A 20,600-nucleotide genomic window follows, 5' to 3' on the forward strand; every position below is an offset into this window, starting at 1 on the left:
AAGAGTTATTGCTTCTTACTGTACTTTTCAGACTGTTCAACATTTAATCCTACCATAAATACAAAATACATTCCAATTAGCCTCTTTTTCATTTGTTTTACAATTTGTTTCTAAGATTTACATTGATTTCACAAAGCTAAGAAAGAAATTTACAAGTTACATTCAATCATTACCTCTAAAGACATGGCTATTTTTCCACACTCATAAAAATGAAAATGAAAATAAGGGCCAGTTATCCAAATGAAAAACAGCTATCATAGGCTCAATACCACAAAGACAACTGAATTTCATGGCATATATGCATGTCCATTTCACCCCAGGATTCTTACCTCCATCACTGCTCCTCAGGATGCAGTTTCAACTTCATAATATTATTGTTCTGAGAGAAAATAATTTTAGGACAGAGAATACAGCTCAGTGGTAGAGTTTTTTCCTAGCACGGGAGGGCCCAGGCTCAATTCCCAGCAAAACACACACACACACACACACACACACAGAGAGAGATCAAGTGGAGACAGAGAGAGAATGGACACACATGATTCTTAATCACCTTAAAATACTGCTGATTCATGCTTGAAATACTTTGGTGATTATAACTATGAAGAGGTGCAAGATTTTAATTCACTGTAGAACCTGAGAAAAAATCATCACATCTTATTCATATTTGTATTTGACTTCTTCCAATCCATAGAAGTTATTAAATGAAAAAAAAAAAAAAAACAATGTCTCAAGCCAGGCATGGTGGCGCGCGCCTTTAATTCCAGCACTTGAGAGGCAGAGGTAGCAGGATTGCCGTGAGTTCGAGGCCACCCTGAAACTCCATAGTGATCCAGGTCAGCCTGGGCTAGAGTGAGACCCTACCTCAAAAAAACAACAAAAAAAAAAGTTTCTAAAACTATAACATAAAATAAAGAAAAAATAATAATAAATGTCAATTCAGGAACTGCTTGTTGTTTCAAGCATTTATTGTTCACCAGAAACCAGAGTAAACTAGTCAATATGGCCCTCTCTTGTAAGGTAAGTCAGTATCCACAGAGGCCTGGGAAGGTGGTTTAACAGTGAAGGGGGCTTGCTTTTAAAGCCTTCCAGCATACAATTCAATTCCGAAGCCACCCAAGTAAGTGATGCAAGGGTCTAGTGTTCATTTGCAAGAGGCCCTGGTGCTGGGCCCAAACGACATCTGCACACAAATGCACGCACACACACAAATAACTATTTAAAAAGGCCAAAGGTCCAAACACAAATATAAGTTTATGTTAATAACTCACATAATATACAAACCTTTTTAACCTTTGAAAAAGTATTATTTTTCCCTGACCAGCTCAATATATCATATGAAAAGCAGAGTATGTTGTTTTCCAGCTTATACACATTATTTTACAAGTTAGACTTATGACTTTGATTCTAATAAATACCTATCCTCACATATGAAAATTTGTTGTCTTTTATTATTAGGCTTCTAGCCAAGATTGGCCCCCCATGAAATGTTCATGTACCTTACCAGATCATGCAGCTAGGAGAGTGCAAAGGGTCTGGAGTACATGGAAAGTGCCTTCTACTCATTGATGTGTACTGAGGAACATTTTATTTTGTGTAAACATAGGTTGAAGGCCACAGTGATCCAGTAAGGGGTGACTGACCATCCTAATGAGCTCTCTCTCTCTCTCTCTTTCTCTTTCTCTCCCCTCTGCTGGCTTGTGGACAAGTTTGTTTTCTGACTGCTGGAATTTTAAGTCATGAAGAACCTCACCTGGAATATGTTATGGCTATAAGAACATAACTTCCAAAAGGATATTTTATGTCTTCAGAAACTCTGGTGACAAAGGTTGGGCCAGTGTTTTAGTCCTCACTTTGAGAGATCTTTCTCACATACATATTAGTGATGAAGGGCTATTACTACAAAAAAGACAGTACCTGTCTCTCTTCTACAAGTTGGTTTATCGCTATCCCACCACCCAAATCTGGAAATTCAAGGTTATCTTGATTTCTAGCTTCTGCATGCATAGAACTATATGCATCTACTTCAACAAGTTCCACGTTTCATAAGAAGACATTCCTTATTAACAGTGCTTTATTTGAAAAAAAAAAAAAAACATATGCTTGGAGATTAGTGACAAGAGAAATAACTTCAGAAAATCTTCACCTTAAAATAGAAACAACTTTATATCTTTTTTGTTTTTATTATCCTCCATCATTATCATTCAAATTGGGGAAAAAAACAAAAGAATATGAATAAGGGCAGGGAAGAGGCAGTAACATTGTTTAGCTTGTACTAAACCATCTTATCATCTCTTTGTTTTAGTTGTTTTATTACAAATTCTCCTTCCATGAATGAAACCATCATCACCATGAAGAAGTGGCATTTTTCCTTCCAGAGTTCTAGTAAAACAGGAAAGATGTCATTTGTTATGCAGTGGTATCTTTCTGGGACAGCTTGCTCCTGTGATCACATCTGCCCTTTTCCTCTCCTTATTTTAATTAACGTTTGGAAAAGGACAAGGACATGAATAGGTAACACAGCTGGGAAGAGAGACCCAGAAAGAGATGTGAACGCTGTGAAACTACAATCTTGCTAAGTGTTTGTGTTTTTTTCTAGATTTTTTTTTTTTTACATACTCAAAGCAATATGACTTTATACACAAATATATTGCATATACTTAGTTTCGGTGTTTCTAAAATATAATAGTAGAGACTGGAGCATCTTGAGAGAATATCAATGAGCCCCAGTTGGAACAATGTCCTGAAAGGAGATGTTAAATCTAGAGAAAAGGTTGTCAAACACGTTTCCTGCTACTTACCTTTTCCGCTGACTGAGCTGTACCGAAGAAGATGGGGATGAAGGCTAACCAAATGATGCAGGTGGTGTACATGGTAAACCCAATGGGTTTGGCTTCGTTGAACGTCTCTGGAACGCCTCTCGTTTTAATGGCATACACAGTGCAAGTGACCATCAAGAGGATACTGTACCCAAGTGAGCAGATGAGCGAGAGATCAGAGATGTCACACTTGAGCACTCCCCTGGCGTTCTCGGGATCGAGGGTCCGCTGCTCCCCGTAGTCAATGATGGTGTGGGGCGGGTCCACCACGAACCACACGAACACTCCCAGGAGCTGTACGGAGATGAGGCTGAAGGTGATCACCAGCTGAGACGCCGGGCTGATGAATTTGGGTGCTGTGACCGATTTTTTGCCCTGCTCAAATATTCGGTGGATACGGTTTGTCTTGGTCAAAAGGGCTGCATAGCTGAAACACATGCCAAGTCCCAGGAAGATCCGCCGAAAGGAGCATATGGCGGTGTCCGGCGCCGCGATCATCAGAAAGGTGATGGAGTAGCAGAGGAAAATCCCCGTCAGGAGCACGTAACTGAGTTCCCGCCCGGAAGCCCTCACGATCGGCGTGTCGTTGTAGCGGACGAAGGTCACGATCACGAAGGTGGTGGCGATGATCCCCAAGATGGCAATGAACACGGGCACCACGGCCCAGGGGGAATGCCACTCCAGTTTGATGATGGGGATCCGCTGGCAGCCTGTGCGGTTGGCGGTGGGCCTCTGATCCAGGGGGCAGAGCTCGCAGGAGAGCTCGTCCACCTGGTAGTTGTAACCCTCACAGCGCTCGCAGTGCCAGCAGCAGGGCACTCCCTTCACGGTTTTCTTCCTCTCCCCGGGCTTGCAGGGCAGGCTGCAGACCGACGGCGGCCGCGTGCGTTCTCTGGGAGCCCACTGCATGGCTTCCACCTGTGGGCATAAAGAATTAGTGAGCCTTCCATTTGTCCCCCGTTTATACGTTTCCTAATCCCGGCCGCAGGTTTCGTAATCAATCACCGAACGCTGACAAGTACAAATACAGTTGGCCATAATAACAGCCCCGTTTCTTTCCCTGATATTGACTTTATAGAACGTGCTAAATGATGGGGTCCGATAAATCATTCAGGTCACCAGCTGGATGATGTCTCTAGTTTTCATGTACCTCTTCATTGCTGACCAGTATGGAAATTGGAGAAAGAAAGATGCACTGGTCTGGACTGTTTTAATGTTTTAGTTATTGAAAACCATAAACAAGACAAAACAAAAAAGCTATTAGAGCTGATACAAGTACACATGTCAGAGTCTTTGAAACTGGATTCCAATAGAAACATGTGACAGATAATTTACTATATGTGGGGAAACTCAGATGGCACCTTCTATTTCAAAAGGAAATGACACAAGGAGTTATTATTTTATTCACTGAGTCTTCATGTGCTCATGAGATGATAATATTCACATGTTTAACTCCTGCCAAGGCTTTAAAAATACACTGTTTTATTTCTTTCCAGCTATATTTACACACTGTGAAAAATTAGACATGGGACAACATAGGTAACAGTAATGTTTTCTATTGAACACGTGCAACCTTTTAGGTGGTTTAAAGCATAAAATTACTACCAATGCAGGGTTCTCCATATGTGATTAGTATTTGCTTACAACCTTAAAGTTGAGTCTTCTAAATTACAGAACACTGTGCTGAGATAATAATAACAAGCTATGCTACTTAACAGATTGGTGCCAGTGACCTCTGACCAGGAATCTCTTCATATCATTGATTTACAATAAGTTTAGTAGCCTGCTGAGCTGATAGTACAGAACTGGAAGTTATAGATGACAAAAGACCACTTATTCGGCAATGCAGCTATGAAAGGAAGTTCTATGCAGGAAGGCAGGGATTTTCTAATTGTCAGGAATGGTGACTAACATGCAGTCGGCTCTCACTAAAAATTTGCTGAATGGACAAGGAAGTCAAGACAGAAAAGGTGCTTCATGGAAACCGGAGTACAGCTCAGAAGGGCCAACTTGAAAATCCTGGGATTTAGGAATGGAAGGTTTCTCAGAAGCACAGGAAAAAGAAATGAAGGGATGTTTTTATGCTAGCAATCTTCAAGAAAGATTATTTTATTCTGTGATAGTCTTCTTCAAAGACAGTCCCCAGTGCCCTCCCTCATGCACACACATGGTTCCCTCCTTCTCTGAAAACAGCTGATCTATGAAACATTACTTTGTACCAGAAATGATGCTGCATGACTACTGAGGCTAGGCCAAAAAAGCCATTGCTCGCTAATCTCAACTTTGCTTTTTACAGAGTCATCATTCCCAGGTTAGCGTGACAATGTCCTAGACTTTCTCAGGAAGTCCTGTGAAAAGGAATGGTGGTCTCCTGCCAGCCAGAAGCACCAGCTTGCCATGAATGGAAGCCACCTGGAAAGTAATGGCCTGATGTTAGTCAAGCCTCAGATGATTTTAGTCCTTACTTCTTGACTCTTGAGAATCCCTGAGCTTGAATAGTCCAGTTAAGCTCCTGAATTCCCATGTGCAGAAAGGATGAGAGATGATAGATGGTGATTGTTCTAATCCGCTAAATTCTGGAGTTATTTTTACATAGCAATAGAAAAGAAAATCAAAACTAATGCAGCTCAACTGAAGCTTTTGCATTCTGTGGCCACCGTCATTCCAACAGGAGAAGAGTAAACTGTTGAAAAGTCACATTCAGGGCTGGAGAGATGGCTTAGCAGTTAAGCGCTTGCCTGTGAAGCCTAAGGACCCTGGTTCGAGGCTCGGTTCCCCAGGTCCCACGTTAGCCAGATGCACAAGGGGGCGCACGCGTCTGGAGTTCATTTGCAGAGGCTGGAAGCCCTGGCACGCCCATTCTCTCTCTCTCCCTCTATCTGTCTTTCTCTCTGTGTCTGTTGCTCCCAAATAAATAAATAAATAAATAAATAAATAAATAAATAAATAAATAAATTCCTTTAAAAAAAAGAAAAGAAAAGTCACATTCAATGACAGTTGCCATATACCTCAAAACACCAAGTGCAGAATCTTAACATATCTCCTTATTTTTAAGGTTGTTTTTTAAAATAATTTTTGTGTATTTATTTATTTATTTATTTATTTGAGAGTAAAAGACAGAGAGAGAAAGAAAGAGAGAAAGAGAGAGAGAGAAAGAATGGGCACACCAGGGCATCCAGCCACTGCAAATGAACTCCAGACACGTGGGCCCCCTTGTGCATCTGGTTTCCATGGGTCCTGGGTAATCCAGCCTTGAACTGGGGTCCTTTGGCTTCACAGGCAAGTACTTAACTGCTAAGCCATCTCTCCAGCCCCAAGGTTGTTTTTTTTGTTTTGTTTTGTTTTTTTGGCAACCAGGTGACTGGTTGTTTTTTTATAAACAATTCCTTAAGAATATTTTCCTTACTCGAATATTCTCTGAAGAGTTGAGAGCAGAGAATTGCAGTTTGAATCTCAGAACTGCCTAATCTAACCAAGGTGGGTAAGGAATTTATGGGTCTTTAGTTTTTATTTTTAATTTATTTGAGAGAGAGAGAGAGAGAGAGAGAGAGAGAGAGAGAGAGAGAGAGAATTGGCGCACCAGGGCCTCAGACACTACAATCAAACTCCAGACCTGTGAGCCACCTAGTATATATGTGCAACCCTGTGGTTGCCTCACCTTTGTGCATCCAGCTTACCTGGGATCTGGAGTGTGGAACATGAATTTTTAGGCTTCACAGGCAACCACTAAGCCATCTCTCTAGCCCTGGGTCTTTAATTTTAAACATCCTCCCTTGAGAAATGAGATGCTACTCTGTGTGTCATAAGGTCACAAGAATATTAGAACTATCCTGTCTGTTCACCACAAAATTACTAATATATCATAGCTCTATAATTTTCTATTAAGTTTTAATGATTTTAAAAGGTAATTTTATTTGCTTGGAACATTTTTATAAGACAGAAAAAGTGTTAAATAACATCGTGGCTTTTTAAAAATATTTAAAACTTGCAACATTCCACTAAGTGGCTGTAATATTGACTTTATACCATAATGGATTCATAAGATGATAAAATATACTTTGAAGGTTATGTTTCAATGCTAATTGTTGTAAAACTCAAATTGCATGTCATCGATAATATATAAAGATTTATGATGTTATAGTCCATAAAGAAATTAAACAAAAGCTCAGCAAGAAAAATATCAGACACTTTATGATTGGCAGAAAAAAAATATACCTAGCCATAATATGTGGTACTTTTATTTTCAGTATATTTTACTTTCCAAAAGGAAATAAAATATGTTGGTAAAATAATATATACAAACTGGGCAATTCTCATTATGCAGGGCAAGTGTCTGTCATTATAATCGAAAGTGAAATTTTTCAGTCTGGAAGCTTAGCAGTATAATCACTTACCTACAAAGCCTAAGGACCAAGGATCCATTTCCCAGTACCCATGTAACCAGATGCAAAGGTGGCTCATGTATCTGAAGTTTGTTTCCAATGGCTAGAAGTCCTGGAAAGCCAATTCTCTTTTTTTTTTCTCTCTCTTTCCTTATTTCTCTTTATCTATCTACCTGCCTTTCTCCCTCTCTCTCTCTCTCTCTCTCTCTCTCTCTCTCTCTCTCTCTCTCTCTCTCTCTCTGTCTCTCTCTGTGTGTGTATGTGTGTGTGTGTGTCTCCAGTAATTAAATAAAATTTTAAAAAAGAAAATAAAAACTGAAAAAATTCTTGGCAAATTTTCTACTTATTAAATCAATAGAAAATGTTCTTAATAAGTGAAAAGTAATTTAAAAAGTTACAGAATATAGTCGGGCCTGATAGCTCACACCTGTAATCCCAGGCCTTGGGAATCTGAAACACCCTGGGATAGAGTTAGACTCTGTATGAAACAAGCAAGCAAGCAAACAAATGAAATATACCATAATAAACCACTTTTTAAGAGATGTGAATTTTGTTTATTGGTTAATGCATGACACATCTTAATACAGAGTATGTTTTTGTAAACATGCAATCTATGTATGGGTCTACCTTAATAAAAAATAAAAAATAAAAAAACTATTAATGTCTAACTGTGTTATGGATTGACATCACAGCTAAGGTTGGAAACCAATCCACTCAGACAATAAAGTTATAATTAAATGAACATCTTATAAATAGGATGATATTTGACACTGATAACTTATTTTACATAATCATTAAATGATGATTTAAAATAACACTTGAAAATGAATTAAATTGTTTAATTTCTACAACTTTTAAAAATCATATGTAATAAAGGGTCACATAAGCCTTCTACATTCTACTAACAAATGTGCCATCATTCATAAAAGGAAGACTATACAAATATTTTTTAAACTAGTCATCCTTATTATTACTATAACATTAGGGTGTTTCTGTCTAGAACATATAATCTAATAAACTGATGGTAGTTACATAGGTAGACTTTCCAGGGACAAAACAATAGCCTGTTATTATCAACAACATTCTCTCAAACAGTAATTGATTTGGTGAGACTCAGTCCAACCCATTTCAGAGACTATAGGCCATCAGCTGATTTCTTTTGTCAAATCTTGTTGATACTGTGAAAAACTACCCCAGAAATTATACAAGAAAATGCTCCTGAGCTGGGAGATGGTGGCAAAGGTCTGTAATCCCAGAACATAGAATTTCCAATTTGAGGCTGACCTTGCTCAGATAGCTAGTTCTAAGAGAGCCTAGGAGACATAATGACCCTGCAGAAAACAAACATTTAAAACAAAATGATAGAAATGTGAAATTGGGATAAATTATTTTTTTCTGAATAAGTGCGCCTGCATTTATTAACTCATATCTTTCCAGAAGAGTCAACCTAGTACAATAGTTATAAACTCTTTGAAGAACACATAATTCTGTATAGCCTTAAAACTCTTGATAAACAGACTAAACGCCCAATCATAAATAATAAATTACAGTATTCACTACAAAACTTTCACTCAGTATAATAGTCACATGACAGCATTTTAAAGATATTAAGTGGTATCTTCACTAGTACAATTATCATATGAGTGATAACATTTTAAGCAAAATATGGAATAGTAATATATAGGCATATCATTATAAACTATTTTTATCTTGCTCTATAAACACAATATCATTAGTCCTTTAGGCAACTAGTTGCACACTCCACTGAGCTTTTAGTACAGTTTTTAAAGCCTATTGAGTACATGGACTTTAAGTAATAAGAGTTAAAAAAAAAATCTAGTGTCACCAGAACCATTTGTATGCATAATTTTCATTATATTAATCATTCTTTTATATTTATTCATTCACACATTTATTTATTCACACATGTGTGTATGAGGGGGAACTGCTATCAAATGCCTATTTGGATTGAACCCTGGCCAGCAGGCATTACCATCAAACACATTTAACCACTGACTCATCTTCCCAAGCCTACCTTCAGTTTAACTTTAAAGTGACCACAAAGATGACACTATTATTTTACTCCTTGTTAGAATGGTAATTTTGGTGTCCTTTGAAAATCTAATATGGATGCTATAATCGCCTGACTGAAACACTAGGTTTTATATAATGTTCCAAACTTAGAACACTTAAAAATGAAAAGATTTTTCCATTTAAATACAATTAGAACTGAAACTAAGAGGAATAATTTCATTTTTAGTGGCAACAAAAAAATAAAATACTTAGAAATAAGCTTGCAACAGAAGCACAATCTTTATTCATTAAAAGCTGTAAACACTTTTAAGATAAAACAAATTCTAAAAGCTGAAACAAAATCCCACATCTATACTAAAAAAGGAATATTTCAAATTATCTATAGATTCTAAAGAACCTTTATCATATTCCAGGTGGCTCCATTACAGGTTGACAAACTGATTCAAAAATTCATGTTAAAAAATCCAGAAAATGCAAAACAACTTGAAAGCAAAGGACAACATTAGACTTCTCCCGTTGATTTTAAACCTTGGTATTAGAGGTGCAATACTTATGATACAAAATGTTGGGCTATACATTAACAAATTAATGAAATAGAATTCAGATGTAAACCTATGCTTGTGATCAACAGCATTTTTGTAAGGAAATCAAAACAAAATTAAATAGATAATGAATAATTGTTTCACCATAAGATACTTAAATAATCAAATATAGCCATATGCAAAAGAAATGAGAACTATAGGCTGGAGAGATGGCTTAGCGGTTAAGTGCTTGCCTGTGAAGCCTATAGACCCCAGTTTGAGGCTGGATTCCCCAACACCCATATTAGCCAGATGCACAAGGGGGCATACATGTCTGCAGTTCATTTACAGTGTGCCCACTCTCTCCCTCTTCCTCTGTCTGTCACTCTCAAATAAATAAATAAAAGTAAACAAAAAATTTTCAAAGAAGAAATGAGAACTAAATTTTATCTAGTATGTAAAACTTAATCCAAAATGAATCAAAGATTTCATGTAGAAGCTAAGACAAAACAAAGAGTAAGTGAAAACGAATAAAACATTGGATTAATTTGTTGTGATATTGGGTTAAAGCATGATTTCTTAGCTATTATACCAAAAGCAAAAACAATAAAAATACAAATAGATTAGCTAGGCTTTATCAATGAACACTAAATTAATGTTGGTGAGTTTGGAAGATGAGGAATCAAACTATTGCTTCTTTAAAAGCTACAACAAAATATGGTAGAAACTAAGTTTTCAGGTACCAGAATATATAAGAAAAAATAGATCATTGTATTGTAAACACTTTCTTCCTTAGCAGTGCTTAAAGACCACCATGGTCTGAGCTGTGTGTTTCCTGATTCATATGTCAAAACTATACTTCATTGCCTTAGAATGTTACTCTAGTTGGAGACAGAGTCTGTGAATAGGTCATTAAGTAAAATGATATCAATAGAGTAGACAATTTTTTAATATGAATAGCTGTCTTTAAAAGAAGAGGAAATTAGGATGTATATTGGAGAAAAAACCACCATCTACCAGTCAAGGGAAAAGCCTTCAGAAAACAACTGTACTGAAAACCACATCTTAAATGTTTTCAGATTCTAGAATGGTAAGAAAATAAATTTCTGTTTTTGAATTGATATGGAATGTGACATTCCATCATGGCACTAGAAAACTAACTACGACACTCAATTGTAGGGTAATAGCCTTCTTGTTATAGGGTGTATATATAAGGTAGCTCACTCATCAGCTAGCAAACATAATTTTGTAGTAGGGTTGTACATAAAGAGAAGAATGAGATCATTTCTTGTCTCACAGAGTCACAACCAGTATGACAGGGAGAAAACCAATGATGGTGATGAAAGCATCTATGATGTGAAAGAGTTAGGCAAAGTCTATGAGGGAACGTGGAGCCCTTCAGCACTGGCACAGGAGTGGGGAAAAAAAAATTGTCTTGGAGGTGAGGGCAGTCTTGGAAGACACAAAGGAGGTGTAGAAGTCAGAGAAATACATTTTAGGCAGGATAATTCCCATGCGCACACATACAGATTACTCTCTGTAAGCAATCTGCATGATTAGCGTGTGGCATATATAAGGGCTGGGCAGATGACACAACAGGTAAGAGTGCTTCTTGAACAACTTAAGGGTCTTACAGGGCCTGAGATCTCCTGAGTTATGTTCCCAGCATCCAGATAAACAGCAAGGCATACACACACACACACACACACACACACACACACACACACACACACACACAAACTGTAACTCCTGTCCTATCTGTCCTATGGAGGGAATGGGAGAAGGCAGGCAGATACTTGAGAATCTTGGGGGATCCCAGTTGATTGAGAGACTCCATCTCAAGGAAACAGGTAGATGAGAGAAAAGAGGACACATGTCCTTCACATGCATGTGTATAGGAAGCATACATCTCTACATATTACACATGTGCATATACTACACACATTACCTCACACACTATGGAACATATGCTATACACACACACACACACACACACACACACACACATAGAATATAGTGTGTACTAATGCAGGAAGAAGAGATAACCAGGGGCATTGAGAAAAGTTTTATAATAGAACATTTTCAGACTTTACTCCCAAAGTCATGGGAAGTGAGTTAAGAAATTTAAGTATATATAAGACATGGTATTACTGGTTTTTTTTTAATTTTATTAAATAAAATTTAAAAGTTTTATTTGGTAATACCAAAGTGGCAACAGATCAGGGAGGATGATATTAAAGCTAGAGTAAGAATTTGAGCAATCTTGCCATAATGACACCAGGCAAAACAAGACTGTGAATGGTGAGTTGTAAACTGAACTTTTCCAAAACGCCACAGTGCGGGGGACTGTTTGGCAGGCTTATTGACTGATTAGAACTTTATGATGGTACAGAGTTGGAGTTGTTGAGACTGAGAGCCAAGATTACCTTGTACAATCTTTAGTCCCTTAAAAGCCATTTATCATCAACTTCTGAATGTATCCTAACAAACATTTGATTATATGTTAAAACCCATGGAATGTATATTTATCAGATCATTATTTTTCACTAATGCAAAAGTTAAGGTTATCATCAGATAATATGAGAGGTATACTCACTTTGCTATACCCTGCCTACCTAACATCTCTACCACTGTATTTATAAATTCACTGACATCATTGACTCTTATTCTCTGACTAAAAGGTTCATAGAATCATTTCTTTATATTATTCAAGGAAACCTGAACTCATATCATCAAGCCATGGCTACTCATATTTTCCCTTGAATAAACTACTTTGAATAGCTATTAGGACAAAGGGAGTGCTTTGCATTAACATGGTAAAAAAGGAGACCTACTAACTGACTTATAGGCAACATATATTAGACAACAGAAACATGGGGAGAGCTAAGCAAGAAAGGAACCAAATCTGGCATCTAGAATGCAGATTTTTTCATGCATAGTATTTCACCTTCTAATTATTATGTTTGATAAGTCATTTACCTACATCTTATTCCTGTTAAACTCCCAGGTAAGCGATAGCCATTATCGGTCAAACTTTCCATTTTTTTAAAAACTTATTTTGAGAGAGAGACAATAGGCACACCAGAGCCTTAGCCACTACAAATAAACTCAAGACATGCTACCCCTCATGTGCATGTGCAACAGCGTGCTTGCATCACTGTACATCTGGCTATGTGGGAACTGGAGGTTCAAACATGATTTCTCAGGCTTTGCAGACAAGTGCCTTAACTCCTAATCTCTCCAGCTTTTCCATGGTATTTTAATTTCATATAATAATGCACTTCCCTTTTTCAGATGGACATAGAACCTGAGGAGATAATCAGCCCATTGCATCTCAACAGAGCCCTAACTGAAACCACGAGTAATTGGGAAAATGAGCAAGAGTGCTGCTTTCTTGGTGAACCCAGTACCAGCACAAGGGTGAAGGAGATAGACACAGAGAACACTCAACTCCTACCAGCCAGATATCCACAGACACAGAAGCTCCCAAGACCTCATCACTGAAGTAGACCTAAAATGAACCCAACATGACTCAGGGAAATTTGCAGAAGAGGGGGACAGAAAATTGTTAGAGCAATATGTTGGAACATTATGCCATTATGCACAGACACATTGCTTCTTACCCATAACTGATGGCTAACCCCAAAATGCATGACCCACATTCCCCAATGAAGAGAGTCACTTTGGAGGAGGGAGGACAGGGAGGAGGCTAATGATGGTACCAACATGATTGTATACACACTGTGTATATAACTAATAAAAATATGTTAAAAAATAAAAATAAAATAAATACATTTTAAAGATTGAAGACAGAACCAAAAAACAAGCTATGGGGTGCATTACTGGAAAGGGTGGAAGAAAAGACTGTCGGCTTTGAAAAAGTAACCACAACTTGGTCCATGAGTTTATGAGTCAGAATTAGTGGACATGAAAAAGTTCAAAGGCACAGTCATATGCAAGGCAACTGAGACTATAAATATTTATGAAGAGGTTATTATCCACAGAAATGGTAGAAATTACAAAGCAATGATAGCACACGTCAGTCCTGGACACAGTCAATTTTAAGAAATAGACTCAAGAAGAGCTGTGAAAAGGGAGGAAATTTAGGTCAACATGGAAACTAAGGAAGATTCCAGTACAAAATCCAAGAAGCCAAATAGACAATTTCAGAAATGAGGAGGTGGTCTGTGATGCCCAAAGACAGTCCAGTTTTATGAGAAGAGGATTTGGAGCCCCACCTGCCTATTCCTATAGGAAGGGATGCTACTTTCTGGTGCAGCAGCAGACTCAAGTTCATTCTTGCATTGCAACTCTTTGCCTTCGTACCACAGTTATTTATTGCTGGGTATATTTTCACATAAGACTGCATTAGTCGAAGAATCAAGACATGTTACTTTTATACTACAACATCTGTATTAGCTGTAAATAGGGTTCATTAGAAATCCTATGCTTGACAAATGTATAAATTGATAAATAAAGAGAATATATGTTGAAGATGTCTATAACTATAATATATAACTGCTCTCTACTCTTTTTTAATTTTTTTTGTTTATTTTTATTTATTTGAGAGTGACAGACAAAGAGAGAGAGAGAATGGGTACTCCAGGGCTTCCAGCCACTGCAAACGAACTCCAGACATGTGCGCCCCCTTGAGCATCTGGCTAACTGGGTCCTGGGGAATCCAGCCTCAAACTGAGGCCTTTAGGCTTCACAGGCAAGTACTTCATTGTTAATCCATCTCTCCAGCCCTGCTCTCTATTTCTTGTTTTGAGTATCCAGGCTTTGGGCAGTGGGCAAATTTTAGTACTAAATTACTGTTTACCACATCTGTTCGGCTTATAGATGTTTCATCTTTACCTTCAGAGCAACAGATTTTGAGGAGTTAAATTACAGGCATGCATATTACAAGGATTTTGGAAGGTTCTAAAAAATTGCAACATTTTAAAATGTTTTGTGAGTCAAAAATGTAAAAAACAGGGAAAAAACATGCTTACCCCTCCATCTAGAACCAAGAGGAAGTACTGGGAAGAAATATCCCACACCATACATGTCACTACATAAATATTCTCTCTGAAAAAAACAATGCAAGCAGTGACAAGTCCAAAGACAGTCTGTCCACATTTTATCCAGGTCTGTTGTTTGGTTTTTATCTTGATACAACTTTAGTCTCTAATGCAGTTGTCTAGTAGTTGGAACATGGGTACTGCATATTTAATTTTGGTTTTGTGCAGAGGAAGAGAGCCTGAAGCCCTTGATCCTTGAGCTTGGCAGTAACAGTTTTTGGTTGGTAAGTGTTGGTATCTGTAGTTTGGAATGAGTGCAGGAAGTCAAGCATGTGATCTCTTTCCTAACTGGGATAAAGCAACCCTGATAGAGATTTCCTCCCAACACAGTGTAAATGCAAACAATCAAGGAACATGTGGTCTTTGACAGAACAATACTGAACTTCAATTCAAAGTTCATGATTACTCTAATTTGAAATCTATGGAGAGATTTTTTTAAAAATTTTTTTTGTTCATTTTTTATTTATTTATTTGAGAGCGACAGACACAGAGAGAAAGACAGATAGAGAGAGAGGGAGAGAATGGGCACGCCAGGGCTTCCAGCCACTGCAAACGAACTTCAGACGCGAGCACCCCCTTGTGCATCTGGCTAACGTGGGACCTGGGGAACCGAGCCTCGAACCAGGATCCTTAGGCTTCACAGGCAAGCGCTTAACTGCTAAGCCATCTCTCCAGCCCGAGAGATTATTTTTAATCACAAGAAATTGAGGTATGATTATATCACTATATTCACTATGACATTCTCACTGACCAGAATAAGAGTTTCAAATACTTTCTTCAATATTTTAAACATTTAAATGTTTGCTATGAAAATGACTATTTTACTTCTCAGAGTGTTTTAGCACATTTTTCAGTTATTGAAAAGTAAAGGCTGGAGAGATGTTAAAGGTACTTGCTTATAAAGCCTAACAACTTGGGTCTCATTCCACAGAACCCAAATAAAACCACAATGTACAAAGTGGCACATGCATCTGGAGTTTGTTTGCAGTGGCAGGAGGCCCTTTTTGCCCATTCTCTCTCTCTTTCTCTCTCTCTCTCTCATCTCTCTTAAATATTAAATAAACATTTTTTAAAAATAAATGTAACTATAATGGCTATATTTTAAACCTAAAGTCTAGCTAACTATTACTAAAGAAAGAGTAAGACAAAAAAAAAAAAAAAAGATGTACACAGGAGGCAGAGATAGCAGAATCATTTAGTTTGAGGCCAACCTGGGACTGCAGAGTGAGTGTCAGATCAACCTGAGATAAAAAGAGACCCTATGTTACAAAAAAACAAAAACCAACAACAACAACAAAAATGAATAAAAGAAAAAAAAATAGATGTAAAAAGAAGTCTCAATATACCTTATTATATAAAGAGGTTTTCTTTCACACAGGATAGTAAGTGTCCCCCAAAGGCCATGAGGTAAAAATTTAGTCTCCAGCAAGGTACCTTTGGAAAGCCATGGATGAGATGAGGCACAGTGGAATTTCTCTAGGTCCTTGGAGAGTGTGAAGTCTTGATCCCTCAAGTCTTTCTTAGTTCCTGATCATGGGGGCACTCTGGCACTCAGCCTGCTGTTGCCATTCCTCTATGAATGGAGCATGTTTTATTAAAAAAAAAGTCCTAAATTGAACTCTTGTTAAAAGTAGGCTGAACACTCCCTCCAGACATAAAATGGCCTGGGTATCCATGGCCTCACAGGGCCTGATAGTACCTGCATAAGACCATCATAAGAGGAGGAAAAGATCAAGACATCAAAAGTCAAAGAGAGACTGATTGAGATGGGGAGGGGGTATGATGGAGAGTGGGGTTTCAAAGGGGAGAGTAGGGGGAGGGAAGGTATCACCATGGGGTATTTTTTATAATCATGGAAGTTGTTAATAAAATAAAAAAATTAAAATAAATAAATAAATATTTTTTTTAAAAAAAAGTAGGCTGACGATTTCGTACATGCAAGATAGCTGGTACAGTTGGAATTGGAGTGCTGCCTTATACTAAGTGAATGCTGACTTTGAAGTTTTCTCACCCTCTTCTCTAATTGGGCCACAGAATACTAGGAGTCTTTATATACTCATAGCAGGAGATCTGAAAATCTAATTCTGGGAATGTTTAGATTCAGTAACCTAAAAGAAACCCTATAAATTTTATGCAACAGGTGATTTCTAGTGAAATCTTCTGAAAGCCAACATATCCATGGGTACAGTTTTAAATCAACTTTTATTTATCCTTAAATATGAGTCAAGTCCAAGGATTATCGGCTGTTTAAAGAAGTTTTCTGATGAAAATAGATGTTAAGCAATAAAGGAAAAATAAAATTTGGGTAAAATAAATCTAAACATTTACATCTATCTAAGGAGTTTTAAATGCATGCAAAAACAGAAAAAATTTCTATAAAAATATTCAGAGGAAAAAATTTAAATAATAAATTATAGTCATGACTAGTAATATATTTATAGTTGCATTGATTGTCATTATTATATTAATTAATTATAGTTTTGATAACATTATTAATTATAATTTGAGGAATGGAGCTTTACAGAAGAATCCAAAGATAAATTTAATGTTCTTGCCTAGAAAGTAGAGCAATTAAAGGGAAAGAAGTTAATAAGGAATAAAAAAGAAGGATAAGGAATGAGTATCAGTGCTCAGTGGACAGGAACCCACATCTGGAAGTGAGAACCAGGGCAGAATTTTATGGAGTCAAAGATTATGGTCTCCAATGTCAAGCTCCGACTAGTCTTGGAGTAAAAGAAGGACTACATCTATCAAATTCTCCCTAACTTAATAATGCTTATCCCATTTAACCTGTGCTGACTTCACTCTCTGTTGGGGAATCTGTTTTACTTTGTCAGAAGGTAGGGAGACCCAAGGAGATAAACTAGCCCTCACACTTCTGCCAAGCCACAGCTGAATCCACAGTGGAACTGGGGGATGAACAAGAGTGCTGCTTCCATAGTGAGCCCACTGCAACCCCACTGAAGAGGGCTACCAGCAGAATGGGAGCAGGAACAAGGGAAAGGGTGGTTCCAACACATGATGTATCCACACTATGTCCATAACTAATAAACAAAATAAAGAAAAAAGAAAAAGAAAGAGAAATTTTGAAGCAGAGAATATCAAATGAAAAGATTGTAAGGACTGACCAAAATAAAAGCATGAAAGGCCTGGGGAGCTAGCTCAGCAGTTAGAGGAACTTGCTTTCAAAGCCTGCTGGACTGGGTTCAACTCCCTAGCACTCATATAAAGCAAGCTGCAAATTTACAGTGATATGAGACCCTAGCATGTCCATTCCCCAAGCACAGAGATACGTGACAATAAATTAAATATTTTTTAAAGAGCATATGTAATTATTTATGTAAAAATTCTACTGAGGGTTGGAGAGATGGCTTAGCAGTTAAGGTGTTTGCCTGCAAAGCCAAAGGATCCTGGTTTGATTCTCCAAGACCCATGTAAGCCAGATGCACAAGCAGATGCATGCATCTGGAGTTCATTTGCAGTGACTGGAGGCCCTAGCACACCCATTCTCTCCCTCTTTTTCTCCCCCTCCCTCCCTCTCTCTCTCTCTCTCTCTCTCTGCCTATTTCTTTCTCTCAACTAACTAAATAAATAAAATATATTTTAAAAAAATCCTACTGAGACCCCCACAGATTTATAAAGGTATACAAATGTTGGTATGTATCTTGATAGTATTTCAAAATACTGCTTAACCCCAGGGCACTGTGTAGTTACTCTTCATCCTATGGTAAAATGACTTCCACCCTAGATATTGCCAACTTAGTTTTAAGCATAAGGAGAATAATAAGGTGAGTATAAGATAAAACAATAAGAAATAAGACAAAAGGTAATAGATATGGAAAAATAAGGGATATAAAGGATGAGAAAAAATTAGAGAAATGTCTATATGAATAGATTGAACATTCATAAAAATCGCTTGGAATAACCTTTTTGATTACAGTATCAAATGTAAGAAATCCCAACATAATTTGGCTTGACCCCCCAAAAATGATAAAACCAAATAAAACAAAATCTCACTAGAAAAATAAACATGTAAAATTTAAACATGTTTATCTTAGCACAGATACAGGACAAACAGAAACGCGACATTAAAAAATCTTGTGATGACATAATTAATAACATATCAAGTTATTTTAAAATATATTTTGTTTATTTATTTGAGAGAAAGAGCCTGAGAGAAAGAGAAAATGGGCACACCAGGGCCTCCAGCCAATGCAAATGAAGTCCAGACACATGAGCCCTCTTGAGCATCTGGCTTATGGGGGACCTGGAGAATTGAACCAGGGTCCTTTGGCTTTGCAGGCAAATGCCTTAACCACTAAGCAATCTCTCCAGCCCCATATCAAGTTATTTTCACATTGAAGGACTAGAGGAAAACTTTTATGGTCTGAAACTACTCAGAAAACATAACATGAGAAAGGTGTTTTATTGGAAAGAACGTCTCAGTAACTAATGCAGTCTGCTGGGCATTAAAGCAGACAGAAAGCCACTGCACTAAAGATAGCTATGAACTCTGAAGCATGGGGGAAACCTACAAAAGATGAGAGAAAACCTAGTTAGAACCCTGAATTCAACTATCTGAAATAGTTTAAAACAATATATAAATAGGAACCTGAGACTAAAACTTTAACAACAACAATACAAATCCCCAGGTCTCAGTGAAAATTTAACTTGAATGTGCTCTTAGGGGAAGAAAACTTACACACATACACACACACAGGCCTGTCAAGGAAAAAAAAATGATAAATTGACAATGTCCAGAACACAGTAAAAACTCAGTAACAACGGAGTATAAAGAAATTCTCAGCATGGTTTGAAAGTACTTGCCCTGAAAACATGAGTACCTGAGTTTGATCTCCAGAACTTGAGTATATAGAGCCAGATGCAGTGATGCATGCTTGTTATCCCAGTGCTGGGGAGGCAGACATGTGGATCCCTGGGGCTCTCTGGTCAGGCAGTCTAGCTTATGTGGTGAATTCAAGACCAATGAGACATCTTGTCTCAAATAAAAGGTAGATAGAGCATGAGGAATGACACCTGAGGTTGTCCCCTGGCCTCCCCATGTACATGTACACACAAATACATATATGTGCACAACATACACACACACAAATAGACCTAAAGTAAGCATGGTTTGGGCCACATTTCCTAATAACTAAAAATATAGAAATGTCTTTAACATAAAATACAACCATTTAACTATTCCTAACTTTTATAACTATCCTTAATAAATCTAGACAAAACTATAATTTGGACCAATTGGAAATAAAACAAAAGGAGGATGTTAGGCATAAGACTTATGTAGCGCAGATAAATCTGAATTTAAAATAAAATTTTGAGGTCTTCAATATTTTTAATGGAAATGAAAATTAAGTGAACTTAGTATTAAACTCTAGAAAGTACACAAAATGATACAGAAAGCTAAGAAAAGAGTGGAGCAAGTTAATAATAAGAAGAAGCTCAAATGATACTATAATACTGAATTACAAGCCCAATCTAAGAATGGCCTCTATGGAATAGTCAACAAAATTACTGATAGAAAACAAAACAAAAAAAAATTAAAATCTATAGCATTATATATACATAATATATATACAGATCATTTAATATAAAATAGTAATATTACATAATGTTGCTGTATTTTTTCTTAAACATATCCTGTTCTTTAAGACCTAAAATATATTTTCTGTGCTATAACTGTTCATTTTTGCTGTTTTTCTCCTTCTTTCTCAGCCCATCCCGTACAATGTTCATTCCCTCTGTATTGTCAATTACATATAAAGC

The 20,600-nt window shown here is 37.2% G+C and overlaps 1 protein-coding gene across 6 annotated transcripts in view; it reads right to left on the reverse strand.

Moving 5' to 3' along the window:
* The window catches only part of Grm8 (glutamate metabotropic receptor 8), an 854,699-nt gene that overhangs the window by 82,019 nt on the left and 752,080 nt on the right, over positions 1–20,600 (reverse strand). For all 6 annotated transcript variants that reach the window (XM_045159898.1, XM_045159896.1, XM_004658606.2 and 3 more), the window contains one exon: positions 2,799–3,734. In XM_045159898.1, the coding sequence (XP_045015833.1) occupies positions 2,799–3,734 (936 nt within the window). The remainder of the gene's footprint in view (positions 1–2,798; positions 3,735–20,600) is intronic.

Source organism: Jaculus jaculus, chromosome 10 (genome assembly GCF_020740685.1).
Source record: "Jaculus jaculus isolate mJacJac1 chromosome 10, mJacJac1.mat.Y.cur, whole genome shotgun sequence".
Lineage (NCBI taxonomy): Eukaryota > Metazoa > Chordata > Mammalia > Rodentia > Dipodidae > Jaculus > Jaculus jaculus.